General features: G+C 38.6%; 2 protein-coding genes across 2 annotated transcripts; both read right to left on the bottom strand.

Moving 5' to 3' along the window:
- Positions 1-252: 252 nt before the first annotated feature.
- On the bottom strand, positions 253-10870 carry LOC140010457 (alpha-mannosidase-like). The gene is made up of 29 exons (XM_072057524.1): positions 10399-10870; positions 10208-10291; positions 9884-9972; positions 9625-9799; positions 9403-9522; positions 9229-9312; positions 9053-9124; positions 8821-8934; positions 8265-8365; positions 8080-8173; positions 7555-7722; positions 7357-7446; positions 6916-6981; positions 6781-6837; positions 6283-6502; positions 6046-6179; positions 5111-5176; positions 4947-5006; positions 4655-4726; positions 4388-4435; positions 4161-4280; positions 2836-2901; positions 2158-2270; positions 1974-2058; positions 1519-1629; positions 1337-1432; positions 1221-1268; positions 823-891; positions 253-542 (listed from the first exon to the last, which is right to left on the bottom strand). The coding sequence occupies exons 1-29, from the start codon at positions 10621-10623 to the stop codon at positions 354-356; spliced, it is 3036 nt and encodes a 1011-aa protein (XP_071913625.1). The 5' UTR covers positions 10624-10870; the 3' UTR covers positions 253-353.
- Positions 10871-12316: 1446 nt separating this feature from the next.
- On the bottom strand, positions 12317-16469 carry LOC113702300 (26S proteasome non-ATPase regulatory subunit 4 homolog). Its single transcript, XM_027223433.2, has 11 exons — positions 16253-16469; positions 16030-16143; positions 15754-15859; positions 15237-15351; positions 14952-15161; positions 14560-14863; positions 13591-13714; positions 13159-13262; positions 12964-13032; positions 12657-12742; positions 12317-12559 (listed from the first exon to the last, which is right to left on the bottom strand). Exons 1-10 carry the CDS (start codon positions 16262-16264, stop codon positions 12695-12697), a joined length of 1206 nt encoding a protein of 401 aa, XP_027079234.1. The 5' UTR covers positions 16265-16469; the 3' UTR covers positions 12317-12559; positions 12657-12694.
- Between the last annotated feature and the right edge of the window lie 349 nt (positions 16470-16818).

Raw genomic sequence — 16818 nt, 5'->3', positions numbered from 1 at the left:
TTCCTGTTGATGTCTGGTAGTGTTAATTACTGGCCTTTATCATCTTAAAACTGTAGCCTAGATCTATCTTAAGAGGTACAGCCATCCAGGGCCAGATTAGCCGTGAGTTGTCCATATGTTAGGGAATTTCACCCGTATGCTGTGGGTGTTCACCCGGAAAAGGTTGTGTTCTATACCAAAATGTCATAGTCCATCAAACGCGCTTAATGCTTTTTTCGAACTTCGGCTTATATATGATCCGTGTAGAATTAATTATCAGGAATGTTTCTTTTAATCATTGTCTTTAAAACTTTTAAGTATTACACCGTATTCCAGAAAAGAAAAGCTATACTGGAAAATGGATGATAAGCTTCTCAAAATTTCAAGAGGAAAGTGCGAATCTCCATGGGGCCAAGATGAACAACGGGTTCTCTGACGTTTACAGGGCCGCCCATAATTGGTGCAGGATCTTTGGCGTTCTCACCTTCAACTTTCCAAGTCATTCTTTTCATCTTGGATTTCTCTTGGTTCGCCGACAAGCTCATTTCTACTACTGATTTCATCTGCATTTTGTGGAAAATAATTTACTCAAACTCAAGAGAGCAGACTCTTCAATATGAATTTTATTCACAAGAAGCATAATAGATAAGAAGGTTATTGGCATGACGAAACTGGCAATACTCTCCCTGGTAATCTTTAATCTATCTGTGCAAATCAGTACCTATAAACTGTAGCCTAAGTTATGTGCATAAATCAGCAGAAAAAGTGCAATCTTATATTAATTTATGGCTATGGTATGGATGAAACGCTGAAGAAGATGAAATGAGGCTTCTTGTTACGTACCGTTTTCCCACCAAACAACTTCTTCAGATCGACTGCGGCTAACGTTGAGAGTACTGTATCCTCACCAGCCTGATCATCATAAGAATCTCTTAAACAAGTTGGTATGTTCATCAATTGACTATGCATCTGAATTATCTATCTTTTATAAACAAGTTGGAACCGTCTTAAATGCCCCGGTACTTCTGCCATTTAATCATTATCCTTCTCGTTGGTTGGGAAAGTTTTAGTTTCATTATCTCAATTACCAGCGTCCAATGCCCAGCTACTCATCAACCTAAACATAAGTTGCAATCCTCTGCAAATGGCAATCCACTAAGCTGCCCGTCCTTCATTTCTTACTTGAATATGAAAGGGAGGAAAAAGAAAGAAAGAGGAAGCACCATGGTGGTGGAAAATACCTCATAGAGATGTGCCAAACGGAGAAGCACACTTCCATCATTTAACTCCTGCAAAGCTAATGTGAGTACTAGATAAAATATTAAGCAATATGTGGAGGGGTTTCGTAAGCAATTACCTGCAGGGTAATTAATGCCACATTAGGGGGCAAATTATAATTTGTGTCCATAATGGTTGCCTTTGTCAAGTGAGAAGATTTCCAATCACCTGATTTCTGAAACATAGCTTTAAGATTAGCACAGGATCACAATTCAGAAGACTCTGGTCACTTTTTATGATGGCAACAAGGATTCTTGTTACCTCATGTGTGAATGCTAGTAGGAGAGGTGAGTAGATTTCTTGGCTGGTTCTTCGGCGCCAGCGAGCTCCAGCACCTTGCTGATTGATGCTTGCATAATAATTTCCTCGAACCTGATTATAATTTAATTTATATCAAATGGCCAGTTTCATCTCCCAGAAGATACAAAGGCAAGAAAATGTCAAAACTTATTTGGTGTACTCCAACTTGACAGTTCCAAGAGTTTCCTAGTTATATACTAAGATATCCCAAATCTGTGGAGCACAGAATGGAAACTAAGACGTGGATTTGCATCCTCGAATTCACCAAATAGTGCTACGATGTTGACTATATTTGCGATTTTAGCTGCTGGATTATCAAGAACCTGATCTTTCCCCATCTAGAATTTGCATCTCAAGTCTATAACACCATACAATCAGGAAATTGAACAAAACCGAATGGTCAAGAAACCCCATACCGTGAGTCCTTGACACAATGTTCCAACACATACTTCTTCATCAAGTGCTTCGTTCACCCCACGACCATCATCGTGAATTAGGCGTCTGGAAAATGATATAGGTATATGCCCACATTAAAGCATTCAATCATGAGATCAGTCAGCACAATGTCAGGAATATGTAGCTTAGAGACGCTAGTTGAACCTGTGGAGCATGATTTCTATTTGTCCATCTTTAATGCTGGATCCTCCGCAGGCACGATCAACCAAAACAGAGAATTCAGAGCTGTTATCCACTATGAAGATTCCGCTATTAAGCTGAAAATTAGACATAAAAGCTGTATTAGTAAATGGAGATTTAGTCATCAAAATAAGAACATCACAGCATATATTCTTTAAAATGGTCGAAAAACTGGAGAATATTAAACTTCGTATCATCCCAATTTCTAGCTCATTATACCTGCCCAGCCCAAAAGATTAAAAGGGTGAAATGGGACAAATATTTGACAAGCCTTTTGTATGATTCTATCTGGAGTCATATATTGTCTGATTCCCATCGTACATATCAATATGAGACAGTACAATCTACTAAAGACGCGATTTTAGTACATTTTCAAGTTACGTACTTTCTTAGGCTTTGACTAAAAAAGCCAAGAAATGAAGCCTGTCGTGTATGTAATAGCACTCCACAACAAAGGATACACACAAAGAAAGAACCATTTATAAGACATCAATTTATTACAGCTAATCCAGGACAGACAGAGAGCTGTGAGCTCAGTTTTCATCTTTGACACCCTTTCCTGTAACTGGTTAATAGTTAACTAGATAAGGTTTCAAGTTCAGTAAACATCAGTTTTCAAGTATATAAGATTCAAAACTTAACTGGATAATAGTTCCCTGCTACTGGTTGTGTAACGCGAAGAGGCCAATCAGGTCTAAAATCTCGGACCTGAGAACCAACATAACGCGAAGCAAATTATTAATAAATTAACCAGAAAGTGTAAAGTAGTAGACTGGAAATATCAGATGGATATCACACAACGAGTCTATGAACTTTAAGCACTGATATCTCAGGTTCTATAATTTTCTTAGAAGGAGCTAGTCGACATTATATTAACGAAAGTAAAATCTTGATTATGTCTCCTGGATGCCAGACAAACTAGGCTAGCCAAGACGGTTTATAATCAACTACGAGTACTAACGGCTCAGCCAGGAAGAGCTCAAGAATACCAATGGAACCCTGCACATTGGGATTGTAGGAACAGGAACTAGTGTTCATTCCTGAGCGTGATTACCCGGAAATTGCAATAGTACTTTCCGGTGGACATCTTGGTTCCTGTGCCAGTAGCATATCATTTGTATGACAAAGTCAAAGTAGCATTGCCCATACCATTGTTGCTACTACGACAAAACAGGTTTTAACATTCTAAGACAGTAGTACCATTTGGCTGTTGACAGTTCATCTCAAATTTAAGACAGAATAACAGAAGTTTTTGTTAACTATGATAAAGTAGACTACAACAAACTTCCACCTCAATGTAATCGATATCTGAGCTAATGTTTTTTCCAGTTATGTTACAAGGCATTTGCTCAAGTTGTACAGTGAGGCCTTGATTTTTTGCTAGTTTGACAATTTTAAATGAATTGGTTTATAGATGGCCCATAAAGTGTATGGATCTGTTAGAAGCAGCTTTCTAGTGGAAGATTTAGGTATCGTTTGGATTGCTATTTTCTGGAGTATTTGTAAAAAAACATATACTGCAGTGATTTGATGTATATAAGATAAAAAGATAATTGAGAAATGTGATAACAAAAAATGTAAAAATTTTTCTTTGAAAAATTGCAATCCAATGTGAACTTTAAGCTGCTACTAACTTATCAACTGCCTAAACTTAGAGCCTATGGTTCCAGATGAACCCAAAAGAACTTTATCTCTGAAACTGATCTTCATGTAAGTAAGACATATTTGGAGACTTTCAACAGCAGTGGCATTAAAGTGAAAAATTTCTCTTTGACAAAAGCAAAGCAGTATACTTTTTCAGTGAAGGAAATTTCACAGTACAGAAAATTAAGACTGCCATTTGTGCTGTTGACTGAAAAATCCTGATACATGTGACCGAGTAAGCAGATGGAAGCAAATCAGGGAAACTTTATAATAGAGATAAGCGACTTTCTAGTGTTCTCTGTAAAGATTTGCATGACAATTACCCGTTTCAGAAAGTCTCTTCCATTGGAATCAGAATAGAACACTTTGTTTGTGGCCATATTAGCAGTCAATCGGGTAATGACCTCCTTCCCAATACCATCATCTGTGGGGATATCACCAATCTTCAATGAAAAGAATACCATATAAGTTCATAATTGAGTAAAAGTGAGGCCCATTTGGTACATAGGTTTCGATAATAAGGGACAATGAGCAAATGTTATCGACTTACAGTAAATTCAAATTCTGCATGCTCTTTTTCCTTGTACACTCTAACGACCTGAGATTTGAAAGTAAGACAGAACTTCACTGAATGCAAAAATTTGCGTGACATGAGTGAAGAAAGACGAAAAAATGTGTCTAATACAGGTGCAGTTTCCCTGAAAAGCATAGACCAAACTATGAAAGTCTAGTAACTATCAGGGTGTGTGACCAATTTCATTTTAGGAAGCCCCCATATTTCTAATTCCACAAACACAAAGTCATCGAAGATCAAAACCTGGTGGGTCCATGAACTGAATTCCTGGTGAACCTCATCAAATAGTGGTCCACGTATAACCTTCAAGGAAACCTGTACGTTATATCAAAAGTTTTGCAGCCAGTTAGTGGATAGAGTAGATAAGCTACCAGAATTTGGCATTTCAAACCAGCATCCAATGATCTCTGCTAAGAAACAAAATATTTCTCATTTTTCATTGTTGTCAGGAAACAAGAAATGTGTGTGAATTTATGCATTTTTTAAGTCAATCATAAAATGAGCATCTTCTGTTGGGTTAAATTTCTTCACTCACCACTCTTGAGACAATTCTTGGAGGAGAACCATCCGGGCGGAAAATATAAGCACCAGAGGGCTGATAAGATATTAGAAATGGATATCAACAATTAATCCATCGATTGCAAAAGTAGAATTGCAATTGTACAGTTGATTTTAGTCGAATTACACAGAAGCCGATACCTGGCCATCGGTGTCTCCTGCGCTTGAGCCATACCACAGATAGCTTTGTTGTACAGGTATATCCACCTGATGAAATTACATAGATTGATTGGAAATGATGAGATATCCCGGAGCATCAGTCAAAACAGACACAGCAGAAAAGAAAGGCTGGTTGCATCCTCATAAAATTGTCTTTGCAGCATGTCAGGGATTAACAGTTATCAGGTTTCCTCAACAGAACGACACCATAAGATGCCAATTTGTCAACTGTTGCGAACTAGGTCCTTACATTGGTCATGGTGAAATTGGCACCATATATGAAAATTTCCATGATTCCATGCCGATGTGCTAACACAAAAGTTACTGACATTTAGTTACTGCCCAATTTCATGCTAAGGTCTTAGGGGACTGGCTTTTGTAGTTGAACATCTCTTCACGAATTATTGCCCTTGATCGTTATGACGAAAATTTCTGTCCTAAGGAAAGAAGTGTAAAACTCCTAGCATTGACATATACTGATGGACAAGACAAGACAAGACAAGACCTAATTTTCCCTTTCCTCCCGGCAACCCACAAGAACAGATAACAGAAACGAGGACAAACAGAGACCGTGTCAAAACATAAAAGAGAGAGACTTTGAAAGGACTAAATCAAATAATGCCAAAGTTGGCTCACGCATGGCGAGGGCTAGGGCCTTCCTTCCACAACTGAGGCTGAAAAGCAAGGCAGTCAGGTTCAAATCCGTTTCCTTATCTCAAGCAATATGTGGTCGAGACGTATATGGCTAGAAACTATAGGACAATGCAAGAGCAATTTTCATGGTACTCGAAAGTTGAAACTGTGATTTCTATATGGAAATCAGAATCACATGCAAAAAAAATTAGCAAACTAATATTTGCTGAGGCAGCACATTTCACTTTGATAAGTGTTGAACATTTTCAAGACATAGGACGTACCCCAGTTTTAGAATTGAACATGCGCACAAGTTGTCCAGATGTCGATGAAAAGGACAGTTTCAAGTCTCCAGGCCCAACAACAATGGTCTCATTCCGTGGAATGTCTGCCATGGAGACATGTGTGCTGCTGCTTCCTGAACATTTATGGCAGGAGTATACAAATGGAATTGTAGTAAGTTTTCTACAAACAATAAATATATTAATGATATTGAAGCAAAAGAACTTTTGGAGATAAACCTTTTTGGGATGCTTTAGAGATGAAGTAAGTATTCCAACCAAGCGGTGGCACAGATACTTGGAAGAAAAGCCAATATTTTGGAACTTGTGTAGGTGAAATTCCTATATATGCCTTAACATAGAAGTTTCTGAGACTGCCTGTAACATTATCCAACTCGACATATTGCACCTCAACCTTATTGCCTGTTGAATCTTGAACTACTAGGTTAGGGTCATTAACCTGTTGAAAGAGTTGATCTTAGTTTCAGCGCAATGTAAAGCTAAAAGTATACACATAAACCACTTCTCTACAAGTGCCAAAAAGGAAAGCCAGCACAGAATCTGAATATAGAGTTCTCCGCAGCTGCATCCAAAATGGTTGACAAAAGAGCAAATATTTCGTGTTTAGCCTTTACCAATCTTCATGTTTAGGTGGTAGGAGTACATTTCGTTCAGGTTATACCTAAACTGAAATTCGATCTTTTCTACCCAATTAATGCTGTGAATAGTAGTGCTTACCGGAATCTTGATGACGTCAGTACGATTCCATCCAACTGGATTATATACTACAACAACCTGACAGTTTAAAGTCATAACCTGTTACTTTTGAAGCACACGTTAAAGATACAGTTTGCAATAGGAAGGGAGCATTACCAAACTCTTCCCTGCAGGAATATCTTCCTCAGTTGGTGGACAGTAACTTATATTGAGCAATTGACACTGTTAGCAAATCAATGAAAAGATGCTGTTACAACTGGATTTCACAAATTAATAATAGTCTAGTGCATCTATTCAGCCAAAATACTTCTTCGCCCCTGTTGGAGAAGTAAACTGACAATTAGCAGAGCAAGACAAAGGTGCAAAATCAGATTTATTTGGCATTTTGCGATTTTGAGGAACTTGCTAGTGGTCAAAGTATCTGTAAGCAGACTTTGAAATCTTAAAACGGCCAAAAGAGTGGCATTCTTACAGCTAAATTCATAAGGAAAACAAATTTTAAAACCCCAGAACTGAAGTAGACAAACGGCAGTACTTGGTAGTTTATATGGTCTTAGTACGTGGAAAGAAATGTTTCTTCTGAAGATTGATAATCACCTGGCTGAAAGCCAATCCAGGTGCACTGCATTGGCCTTTAGATTTTGATGTAATTAGGCATGACAAAGCTGAATTCACAACATTTTCAGCCTGTGAAATTTTAGAACATGGGATTGTAAGTAAAATAAGAGAGAGGAAAAAAAAGAAAAGAAAGAAAGCACGGCGAAGTAAAAATTCTGGTAGCATAAATAGCCTCACCTCAGAAACGCCAATTGCCAAGCGTTTTGCATAGTCATCTGTTGTATGCTGTTTAGCAGTGCCACTTACAGCATCATGGTGCTGGGCGATTCCTAAAGCATCTCCTAAACTGTAAGTGTTGGGACCCTTTGATCTCCAACCTATCAAGAATTCTAGTTGGCGAGCTGCCTGTCATCGCAAGATCATATTCACATCAATGACATGTAAAAATAACTTAATCATAGTAAGAAAACATGAGGACCATTAAATCTGCTGCACAGCACTTAATCCTGTCGTAGTTTAATAATAGCTTATTAACATGCTTCTCTATGAATTACCCCGAAAAAGCGCTCTTTCTTAAATTGATATGTAAAACTAAACTTAATGCTGTTGATTATAAAGAAAGAATCAGTTTGGGATTTCCACATCTAGAATTATTCCTTCGGTAGATTTAACTTTATGCAGAAGGTGAAGCATCAGGAGTACAGTCTGCCTATTATATTAATTGTTCATTATCAAGATATTTAAACTCTATCAAGTTTTTACCAGATAATATCCACTCAGCGTGCGGACATATCTTTTAAAGGCAGGGCGGCTTGTAAAGTAACCAGTCCAATAAGCATTCGCACTGTCTGCATATCTACAAAGAGTTGATAGACAAAAATCTGCATCACTTAGTTAGACTACTTGGATTGTACAACATGCCAGTGAAAGAATCAGGAGGTGCATACGGGAAGTAGTCAGCAGTTTTCAGAGGCCAGGTTTCATTCGCTGCATGTTTTGCATCAGTATAAATGGATGGGGTAGAATACAACGCATTCACTCGACCATCCTGCAAAATGTTCTTCATGGTTATTTTCAGTACAAACAAGTAATGCAGCCAAAGCTATGGTCTCTTAGCTTCTTAGGAAACTAGATCAATGAGATTAAATCAACATCAGCATGGCATCCCTGGGTCCCTACAATTTTAAGTTTTGCATCCCAACCAACTATAATAGCCAAAAGCTCCTCCATGAGCATCTTCATGTAGAAAACGTGTGGGAGCTTGCCAATCACATTGATACTTTTGTGTGCAGATTTTGTATTCAGGCACCATGGGAAACCGGAAACCAAGCTATTGAACCAAGTACATCCAAAAGCTCAATGGCTCTCATCTTTGAGCAAGTAGTTTGTTGGAGTTTCTTAGTTACATCTTTGAACAGATTTCACCTTAACAGCCATACAAATGGAGAAACAAATAATATTTTTCATCACTGATGTATTTTGTTCAAAAAATTAAAATTTTACCTTGTTGACATAGTGAATTAATTTATCCATCTGCTTGAACCAAGACTCAGCATACTGATATTGGAAATCATCACCCATTGTCCACATAACATGATTTGTACGTGTCACATTTGCCTGCGAAACATGAAAAGTCATAGCATCATCCACGTTATGCAAAGACCCTTCTTGATTCATGTATAACTGGTCTGGGAGGTTTAGAATCTATCAGGACAGGAAATCCAGAGGAGTTTACCTGAGCCATTGCAGCACTTACAAAATCAGCAACTCGTCGCTCAACATTGAAGTCAAACAGTAGTGGGTTATCCTACAATTTAGCAAGTGCAGAAAGGTGATCACCTGGAAACTTATAAGAAGAAAGGACGTAAGATCATATAAGTAGATAAATCATTTTTTGCATAACAAGAAAACCTGGACAGGAATGAAGTCATCATCCACTTCGAAGTGAAAGCCATCTGGTGGACTATAATGAACCGGAAAGGCATTTGCAAAAATCTGCCCAGGGTCCAGATATCAAGATAGCAGAGTTAGCTACAAGATTTAGAAGCAGGAGCACCAGTGATACTAGATGTGACATCCTCTTACCTGAGATGAGGAACCAAATGTTCTAGATCCATGCCAGATAACTTCAAGAGTTTTATCAACTTTGCGTTTTGCCCTATCTTGGTAATCAATTCGTGCGAAGTGAACAGAATCGAATCCTAGCTAAAAGGACAAGAGTGTTGACAGAATGAAAAATAGAGAAAATTTTTATGACTCCTAAGCAAATCATTCATAATTGTGTTAGCAACCAATGACTTTATACACCTCAGCTCCAAGTAGGTAAGCCTCCACTGCAGAGTGTCCAAAAGGATCGATCTGCCATCCAGCTCGAGGAGTTTTATTGAATTGGCTCTTTATCAGTTGGTGGCCCAGAGTTGTTTGGTCAATCATGTCTATGTAATGAGTGGCTGCTTCATCATGCATGCACCAGCCGCCATTTCTGCACCAGAGATTCAATCAAGTATAATTTTTGAAACTGCACAGAAGAAGCAAATTAAATCCAGGATAGAACCAAGAAGCATACATGAATTCCAACTGCCCGGAATCCACAAGCCGTCTTACTTGTTGCTTAATCTCTGAACTCTGGGTTTCCCACCATCTACTGAAGAAAGCCTATTGTAGCAGTTTCACCATTGCAAGTTTAAAAAGCCAACATAGAGCACATTCTAGTAAACACTTGAGAACATCTGGAAATCTGTTTTCCTTAATACGTACAACAATCAGGTCGCATTTAAGTACTAGTTTAAAGATTCATCACAATGGAATTCAATCTCAAGATCTCACACGGTAACATTTCAAGATTAGCCGGAAAAGTTACATGACTAGTATTATCGTGTCTGATGCTTACCATCTCAACATAGACAAATTTCCGGTTTGGGTCGCGGCCCAACGACGTAATGACTGAATCAAGTACATTTTCCACACACGCACCCTGCATAACCAATTGCCAGAATAGAGAGCTCAAATATCCCTGAAGTAACCAGTCCACTTTAATTGCATCATGCATATCATTGATACACATAATCCAAACACATGTACCTGAATACTGTTGTTTGATCCAACATAGTACTGATCAATTGTCTTCAACCATCCCACATCATCATGCGAGTGGGGAACTAAATGCACATTCAGTTTGCCTCCAACAATGCCGCCTCCAGTGTTATACTTCATATATCCACTACCACCAACTCTTCCATGTAAATAAAGAAGGGACACCAGACATAGCAAGGTCGACACTGATGCAGCTAAGTTTCCCATTTCCATCCGTCAGAAAACGCTTCTTGTTATCTCGACGAAGGTAGGCTGTTTATATTAAGGACTTAGAGTCCATGATTAGGAAAGGTAACGGGACGGCCGGGGTGAAACTTGCCACAGACACTACTAGTAAAGGACAAATGGGGGCATTATTGAACTTTTCTTAAGCGGCAAAAGAGGTTCATCCGTGCAATAATAGTGCCTGGCTCTGTGGCATATGGGTGGAATATTAAGAGCGGCCATTAAATTATGGAATTGAGAGTTAGTTGAAGATTTTTTAGTAGTAGTAGGACAAGAAATTGAGTGCGCGGGGGACTTGGTGATGGGCACTTTTTTGCATTGGAAAGAGTCTGCCGCCATGCATGGGTGGGCGGCATTTGTTCGTTCAGAGTCTCGTGACGTATGCTGAAAATGTTCGTGAATGAAGACAAATGGAGAGGATAAGATTTGCATTGCTAAAACAACTTTTGTTGGGTTAATTTTGAATATGCAATCACCAAATTTTCAGCTTGGAAGTCTTCGTCAACAGCTGGCTGCTTTGACAAAATCAGCGCAGTCGCACTCAACCTGACTACCTTTGCCGGAACTTCTTTCACTAAGCAGTCAACATGGGGATCAGCCGGCTACCTTGCACTTTTTTTTTTTTTTTTGTTTGACACAAATCAGCGCAGTCCCACTCAAACTCGCTTCCTTGGCCAGAACTTCTTTCACTAAGCAGTCAACTTGGATTCCACCTAACTAACTCGCAAAAGCTTCATTGAATGCTAGAAATGCATAAACAAAGACTGCTGAACATCCAACTTCCATCATGGATGCTGGCTGCACTTGCACTAACTAATTTGATTTGGCTTCCATCAGGAGTGCTGCACTAACTGATTTGTCATCTTTGAATGTTGATGATGACATGGTTTGGAAGTTTGAAGATGACGTAAACGGAAGAAGAAATGAGTTTTCAGTTAATCCGTTTCTCATAACATACTGTATTAATAACCCTCTCCTTTCTCCCTTCCTTTTCTTATTGGGCGATCAATTTTACCCAACAATAAAAATCACTTCTTTTCTTCGGTAAATCTTTTCTCAATTTCCGTCCCAGCCTCCCCTCCCAGATTTGCGTTCTCAGTCGCTAACAAGGAGTAATGGATCGCATCAGCCAGACAAATTGGACCATAATTTCCGTCTTGCATCATCAATTTAGTCAATCTCTTTTCAGTCCTTCTTCAGTACAGAAAACCACCTCAGGCTTTGTTGAATGGCTGAGGGAGTACATGCACGTTAATTGTGAAAATGCCATGTAAAGTTAGTCAGAGAGCTTAAACGCCATTTTTAATTCATTTTCAGGGGTAATGTTACGACAGCACAGTCGGGAGAACCTACTTGGGCGGATATCTGGCTCAGCCAGACGGTGAAATCAAGGCCGCAGTAATACCTTGCCATTGTTTGTTCGACGTCGCCGAGGAACAGGTTGCCGGCAGAGCGCAAGTAAACGACAAAACTAAGGACATATAATCATCCGCGACGACAGGGCGTTGTATACTTCAGAGAGATTTATCTCTAAGCAAATTACAGGCGTCATTTAGTGCATTCGACGCCAACATTGGGGAAGTATGTGAACTTTTAGCTTAACATAGAGTCTCGGAGATGCATGCACTTGTCGGAGTAATAATCCAGCAAAAAGCTGGAAAATATAGCGCGAGAAAACATATTCATTCAGAAGCTACACCAATAATTTAATTGAAAAATGTTCTGAAAAACCAGGGAACCAAAAGAAGAAAATGTTAAAAGTCGATGAGCTAGATCAGTCTAGAGATAACAGCCAATTCCTCATGCATACAAGATCATCATCCTTTCTACATTTCTTTCCAACAAATAACGGAATATCTTCACTATTCTTGAAATCATTTTTGACCACATGCAATATTTGAGACCCCCTGAAGGACGGATTCTTCTGCAAATGATGATTTATGGGTTAATCAAAAAGATAATTACAGCAAGATGAACCAACACTCCATGAGGCTCTCCAGAGAGAAGAACTGGTAACTTACAAGAGAAACTGGATAGTGATTAGCAAATTTTTGCATCATTATTTCTTATCCTCCTCTTTTGGTTCCTTGTCCTCGTCCTTTTTGTGCTGGAACAAGTAAACAGCAGTCAAACAGAAAGAAATGGACGGACATGTAATACTATCATCAAACATAATAATGGCAGATAAAAGGGCACAAGTCAACCTAGATGGGATGTAAACAAATGGAAAACAAGGGCATGTAAGACTTAATCGGTGTATTTACTGAACTATGATCAGACATTCCTCCATTACATTTCCCTAATCTACAAAAGAGATGATAAACTAACCTCAGACTGATTTTGCATGGACGCAAGCAAATCTTTCACTGATGGATCATTTGGATCAACTCCAGGCAGCTGTTGCAGAAAAGAAACCAAGAGACAACAATAAGAAAATAATGGAATTTTTCTGTTTCATAGTTTCTATCAGACAAGCACTGTAATATGCTGATTCTGCTTTGATGGATGACATCTTAGACTTACTGAAGCTAGGATGGATGACACAAATGACTGGTCAGCCAATAGCTTGCTCATATCTGCTGGTGATGACTCATCTTTCATGCTGTCCTGCACAGACAACTGAAGGGCTGCAAGGAACACATCCCACATTAGAAAACATACAACAGAGAACATAAATAATCAATTTATTATGTGTTCCAAATTTGCAGAACTGAAAGCTTCAGAGTGTGAGGGTGGAGGCAAAAAATTGCAATAGATTTTCTCTTTCAAATTGGCCTTTCTATCTTAAAAGAATCGCCTTGTCTCATAACAAAGCAACAGAAAAATCAAAAAACAACAAGCCACGTTTCTTATTTGTTTACTCAGACCAATAAACACATCATATAATTATGTAGTCCAGCATGTAATGAGCTCATGAAAGTAAATGAAGTTTAGTTTGTGAACATAAGCTCTCACCAAGAGCCAAATCTTGATCATCACCAGCTGCTTCTGGCATGTCAGTGTCCCGTGTAGCAATATTAGAGGAGGAATCATCCATAGACATCGCAAGTGCCTGCTGCAACAAGGCATTCTCATCATCCTGCAAGCAATTTGAGTGCAACTTAAACTGTTAGCTGCACTAACATCTATCTAAAAAACAATTGGCATCATCCAGAGACAAATCTATTTTCTAATAAAATCCCTCCCAAACCTATTTCCAAAACCAATGTTCTTTCCCGGATCCTCAATCTCATTGTTAAGAACCAAGTTAACCGCAGCACATCAAGATACTGAAGCAATGTGGATACTCTTAACTTTGAAACGGCAAGAGATAGATGATTTGCTTATTTGATAGAGTCCAAAAGGGTTTAATAGGCTGATCACTGTGGACAATTAGAATGCTTCTAGCATTTACTGAAGGCGACAAGTTCTTTTGACATGCTACTATTGGCTGTCTAATAAAGAAATTGAATAGTTCAGGTCAAGGCAGGGAGGTGCAAATTTGCTAATTTATATTGGCTGTCTAATGAAGAAATTGAATAGTACAGCTCAAGCCAGGGATGTGCAAATTTTCTACACTTCAAAATGAGGACTAGGACTTTAACATCAAAAGAAGGGTGAGCCAAATAAAATCACCCCATCAAAAAGATCCTATAGGTTCAATAATTCAGACAAATAAAATATCCACAATCTGCAATCCTCTCTCTCATATACTATTGGTGTTGAAACATTAGTTAGAGCTGCACAACATCCTATAGCAATGCCAAAGGAAGGTAAATCCATAATAGTCTAAATGAAAGTGCAATTCTTCAAAGAATTCTATGCTGGTATAGCCTACGCTTGCCTGACATTAAAATAGGAGCAACATCAAAGTTATCCTAGACTCACAAGTTATACTAAATTATCAACAAACTCAACAGTTTGAACACAAAAGGTATAGATTACCGTCAGATCAGTTGCCTTATTTTCAGATTCAGAGGTTCCAGCTTTAGCTGTGTCAGTCATATTAACATCTTGGGATGTGGATTGTTCTCCTTTTTCTTGTTTTGCTGCTTCTTCTGCAGCCTTCTTTGCAGCTGCTTCTTGCCTTGCCCTCTCCTCTTCCATTGAAACTCGGAGAGCAAGAGCAAGTTCAGGATCCAGGTTAGGATCAACTCCAAATTCAAAGCCAGCTCCACCAGCTGCAGCTGCAGCTGCTGCAGCCGCAAATCCACTTCCACCCTCTCCATCACCAGTAAAGATCGGAGTACTGTGAAGAAGGAGAAAAGGAAATACAATTGAAGCAACACAAATCTAAAATAAGCCAGAAGTGATAAGATAGTGGTTGCACAACAGACCTTATGAGCACATCAGAAAGAGCACTAGGACCAGGAGGAACATGAACAATATGACTGCTGTCATTGTTGTTGACTGCAGCAACAAGAGCTTCGAGCTTCTCTGTCTTAGCCTCATCTTCTTCACCAAAGTTAACAACATCAAGAGCAACACTATTCTTTTTCAATTTCCTCCCAATCATCTCTAGTACCTTCTTATCAAACTTAACAGGACTGAAAGCAAGGCAAAAATGGGTTATCAGCTAAGAAACAACTTCAACTAAAAAAAGAAGAGCAGAGATAGTCCACCTTCCAGCAAATACAATAATCCTTTGTTGCTGTTTCTTGTTCTGTCGATGCTTCAGAGCCAACTGTGCTACTTGGATACCTGCTGCTAAGTTCATTTCACCACCTATTTCTAGACCTAAATTGATTAAAAATGCAAAAATTCATCAGAAAAAGTGAAACGAAAGAGAGACAAAATCTGACCAGGTATCATTATGAGTTATCACACACACTGCATTCACTGATCCCACTCAGGTAATTTATATTCTCAATAAGTTCTGAGAAACCACCTAACGATTCCCCAATAGTTAGAATCCACAAATCCTCTTCAGACCACCTGAAAGTAACCCCCAGATAATATCTGGTTTTCACTCTTCCAATTTGAAAACTAGAGATAGTCCACCAAATTTGAGTAAGCAGGCGATAAAACTCTTTTGAGTACACAAGTTCCAACGAACTACTGCAGCTAAATTTTGCGATGGCATCATAACGAGACACTTTTCATAAACAAAAATATACACACGAGGGTGAAGAAGCAAACCGTGCATGCAAGCTAAGATCTTTCCGAGATCACTGGTTGGAGTCACCAATACTCGAACCCCTTTGCCCGCCATTGTCAACACCCCCACTGTATTCTCTGGATTAGACTACAAAAATAACCCCAATCACACAGAACCCTAGAATTAAACCATAACTAGCACTAAAAAAGTCTGAATTTTTGTTCAATACAAAATTCTTGCAATCCCAAAATATAAAACCCTAAACTTTGCTAAATTGAATTAAATAGAAACACTCCGAAGAACAGTTAAAAAAATACCTGGGTTTTAGCACCACAGATGAGATTAACGGCGTCAGCTTGGGCCTGAAACCGGGAGGGAGAATAATCTCCGTTTCGCATCCATTCGGAGTTGTCGATGCAGATCATTGTTGCCTATTACATAAAAAATAAATAAATAAAATAAAACCCTAAGTGAGCAAGTAACCTATGGCTGGAAAAAAGATTTTAAAAAAAAAAAGAAAGAGAAAGTTAAGGGTTAGACCTCGAGCACCATGGTTGTCGATTGAAGATGAAGATGGAGTGGATTGAAGAAAGAATCTGATCGGTGTTTTTTTCTCTGTGTCGGGGGGTTTGCTTGCCGGAAGGGCTACTGCCAAAATTAATACTAATGGAGCTGGAAGGAACACTGCCAAAATTTTCTTTTTCTTTTCCTTTTAATTAATGGCTTTGAGGAATTTTAACGGGGAAGGCGTTGTCCTCCTCGTGCAGTAAGGAAAAGGTTTTCTTGGAATTTTACATCTGTCCTCCTTAAAGTAAAAGGCTTTAACGCTGGTACGTTGTCGTTTCGAGTCCATCGTTGTGATTTACTATATTGCCATTATTTTTTCTTTTCCTCTTTTTTTGCTTTTGAGGGTATCCGTAATTGTAATCCTTTCCATAAAAAAAAAAAATTGTTAGGTAAAAAATTTCTCCACATTGCAACAAATTAGAATTCATTATTTTATTCAACCTGGAAGTTAGTCTTCTTAAGTTACCATTAATTCAAATTATAATTGATCCAATTGGGAGGGAGAATACTGATACAAAAACAAATTTATAAGTTCTGAG

This window comes from Coffea arabica, chromosome 7c (assembly GCF_036785885.1).
Source record: "Coffea arabica cultivar ET-39 chromosome 7c, Coffea Arabica ET-39 HiFi, whole genome shotgun sequence".
Taxonomy (NCBI): domain Eukaryota; kingdom Viridiplantae; phylum Streptophyta; class Magnoliopsida; order Gentianales; family Rubiaceae; genus Coffea; species Coffea arabica.
Note: the sequence above shows the minus strand (reverse complement) of the source record. Positions and strands in the feature narration are given on the sequence as shown.

Coding starts and splice junctions, on each gene's coding strand:
- LOC140010457 (XM_072057524.1), bottom strand. CDS start 10,623: ATGGAAATGGGAAACTTAGCTGCATCAGTGTCGACCTTGCTATGTCTG. Junction 9,125..9,228: donor ATGACTTCATTCCTGTCCAG/GTTTTCTTGTTA, acceptor GCTAAATTGTAG/GATAACCCACTACTGTTTGA. Junction 2,902..4,160: donor GAAGAGACTTTCTGAAACGG/GTAATTGTCATG, acceptor GTTGGTTCTCAG/GTCCGAGATTTTAGACCTGA.
- LOC113702300 (XM_027223433.2), bottom strand. Junction 15,860..16,029: donor TCTGTGGTGCTAAAACCCAG/GTATTTTTTTAA, acceptor TTATTTTTGTAG/TCTAATCCAGAGAATACAGT. Junction 13,263..13,590: donor TGATCAAGATTTGGCTCTTG/GTGAGAGCTTAT, acceptor TGTTCCTTGCAG/CCCTTCAGTTGTCTGTGCAG.